Source organism: Aplysia californica, unplaced genomic scaffold (genome assembly GCF_000002075.1).
Source record: "Aplysia californica isolate F4 #8 unplaced genomic scaffold, AplCal3.0 scaffold00215, whole genome shotgun sequence".
Taxonomy (NCBI): domain Eukaryota; kingdom Metazoa; phylum Mollusca; class Gastropoda; order Aplysiida; family Aplysiidae; genus Aplysia; species Aplysia californica.
In genome coordinates this window covers 202,562-205,494 of record NW_004797485.1, presented here as the reverse complement: position 1 = coordinate 205,494, position 2,933 = coordinate 202,562, and the positions used below count along the sequence as shown (strand labels likewise).

General features: G+C 37.3%; 1 protein-coding gene across 1 annotated transcript in view; it reads left to right on the top strand.

Moving 5' to 3' along the window:
• The window catches only part of LOC101847588 (X-linked retinitis pigmentosa GTPase regulator), a gene marked incomplete at its 3' end in the record, with an annotated part of 28,436 nt that overhangs the window by 1,750 nt on the left and 23,753 nt on the right, over positions 1-2,933 (top strand). Inside the window, exons 2-4 of the mRNA XM_035970054.1 lie at positions 824-949; positions 1,821-1,916; positions 2,416-2,478. Coding sequence (XP_035825947.1) covers positions 824-949; positions 1,821-1,916; positions 2,416-2,478 — 285 coding nt within the window. The remainder of the gene's footprint in view (positions 1-823; positions 950-1,820; positions 1,917-2,415; positions 2,479-2,933) is intronic.

Here is a 2,933-nt window from a genome sequence, read left to right as displayed (position 1 = left end):
GTTTGTACACGGCACAGAATTCTACAATTTTTCTGTTCACAGTGTAGAATTCTGTGGTTTAGGGTGAACGCAAAATTTGGTGAACGCGCACCGGGTGAGAATAGCCACAAGACTCGCCTGCACTATTCTCACTCCGGGTGAGAATAGAGGTGGCCGTAAAGTCACAGTCACAGTTACCACACTCAACACCTTTCTTATTCTACTCTATGTCTACGTGTATGTAAGCTGTCTGGAGTAGACTAATGTAGTGAAGAAAGAGATATCAGTAGGTAAAATTTTACTTTCACACTTCGATGTTTAAGTTCTATAGGCCTAGATCTGGATCTATAGGCCTACTGCCATATATATTTTTTGCTAACCACACACATTTTTGATAAGAGGCTAACTTGTAACTTCAACAGCCACAAATTGATGGTTTTTGAGAAAACGTCAAACCTACCTGTGCAGCCATGAGTGAACTGTGTTCTCTTTTGAGGCCATAGTGATGAATAATGTTCTGAACTTGTTATTTTAACGAAAAAGGTAGGCTATCAGTGAGATGTTACGTAAAGTCAGGTAACTACATATGACAAAAATAGGCCACTGAATTGTTTTAATAGGAGGCATCAGCTGGAGTAACTGGGTAACACTTTCTTGTGTCACAAAGGTTATTCAGTTAATCTCAGGGGCAGATAAAAACTCAATCAGCTATTAATTAGTCTATCGGGATCAGCCATGCTGTGGTGCCTCTGCTCTCTCATTAATTATAGATAGACCAACTCAATTTTAGCCCTCTGTTAATTTTAGCAGCCCGAATCATGTTTTTTGTTCTGTTTATCTGCAGAAACGGGAGCAGTCTTCACCTTTGGAAAAAGTAAATTTGCAGACAATTTGCCAAACAAATTTTGGGTGAAAAATGACAGAGTCCTTCAAGTTGCATGTGGAGATGAACACACAGCCCTCATTGCAGGTAACTTATTCACATTTCAAAATAATTAAGGATTTAATTGTCTAGGCTTTGGTTAAGGATCTCTTGATATGACTCGTCCTCCCTGTTATGAATTGAGGTTGCAATTTGGACTACGTGGGGGAGGAGGGTTCATTGTGTCAAACCTTGTACGAACATTTGACAATGAGACCTTCAAAAGATTTCCATTTGTCTCATCAAGTCATGCTAAAATGATTACCTTCAAAGAAGACAAGAAGGGTCATGGCATGCTTAATTTATTTATTTGATTGCTGTCCCTTGTAGTGTAACATTTTTAGTCATTTTGACAAACCTTGTGCCTGAGAAAAAGAATGTTTGCGTTGATACATCATTATAGTTATAGTTGTGTGCATTCAGATATGGTGCTGATTAACAAAAATTGCGTGCTTGTAGAAGATAGAAAAGACTTCTTGTTCATGACATGGGATTTTAATTTGGAAAGTTATTTATTAATTTTTTATGATGAAGTAAAATGAGATTATCATCATGTCCCTCGTAGCGTCTGTCACTGTTTGAGGCCAGCAGCAGCAGTAACTCGAATGGCTTTTCTATGTTTCTACTTGTCATAACCCAGAACCACTTGAGCCTCCAAAATGAGCTTTTTTATGGTATAATCAATCAAAAAGAAAGGATTGTAGATTGCCATCTCAGACTTTGATGAATGTGTGTGTTTGTATTGTATACTAAAAGGCGTACTTTTTCTTATGTGGCAACGCTACATGTGGTCTTCCTATAGTCCAAACACTTTTATTTGAAGCATGGGAAGTTTGTTTCATGATAAACATGAGGTCAAAACGGATTGCTCACTTCGCCTACTTCCTAAGTGAGAAATTCTAAATGTTTATTTCCACAGAATCTGGCCGAGTGTTTATGTTTGGTCCCAACGACTGGGGTCAACTCGGGCTGGGCTCAGACAATAAAGGAGTGAACAAGCCTAGTTGTGTGAAATGTGAGTATCATACATAAAGGTACAGCCGTCTAAAATCAGGATTTTTATTTTAATCAATCATCAACAAAGGTACTGTTATAACATGTATTATTTGTGAGGGATGATCATAAAAACTAGAGGACGAGGTTGAAGGATATTTGTGTTTGGATTTTTGCTCTTTTTTGTGTAACTAGTCAGTGTGTGTCAGTGTGCTGTTTTCTAGCTTCTGACTGGCCCTTGAAGTTAGGTTAGTCTTTATTTACGTCTTTTCGAAAAGAAGAGTACAGCATTTATAGACATGGCCAAAGTACGTTACTTAGTTTTACAGTGTATAATATAGATATTTGCTTTGATTGATAGGTTTTGATGTGCACATTGGGTGCTCCCCCCATCCCCGCCTTCTATTCTTTGGTCATTTTATCCTGCATTGTGTCATTTTCCCTTGCAATTTTCTTTCATTTAATTTAAATGTACTTACAATGGTCTCTTGATGTCTCTGTGTTGTTTTTTACGTTTGCAGTGTTAAAACATGAAAAAGCCAAGCTTGTTGCCTGTGGGAGGAGTCACACCATTGTCTCAACAGGTAACAACTGTTTGTTTTCTTCTCCTCCCTAAGTTTGAACCTCAATCGTGTCAGATTTGTCAGCAGACAGCCAAAAATATAGATTATATACTTGTATTAAAAAGATGTTCTTATGTATGTAAGCTTTTTATACCTGGAGTTCATGAAAGGTGACATGAATTGGGTAAACTGAAGGTAATTCATGAGTGAGTTGTAATCACATTGAATACTTAATGTAAGGCTCTACCATATACGTGTGGTGGCCTGGGAAAACCAGGCACAATGTAATTTTTTATGTTTTTTAACTGATGGTGCCACTTGACAGCCCTTTCATTTCTCTACATGGCACTGTTTAAATTTTTCAAATATCTCAATTTATAACGGAGTTATGGAATTTTGAAGTAAGGAACCGTGCGATTTGAGAATTTGAGAAAAACGCATTTGAAGTTAAGCCTTTTTTTATCATGAACTATTGT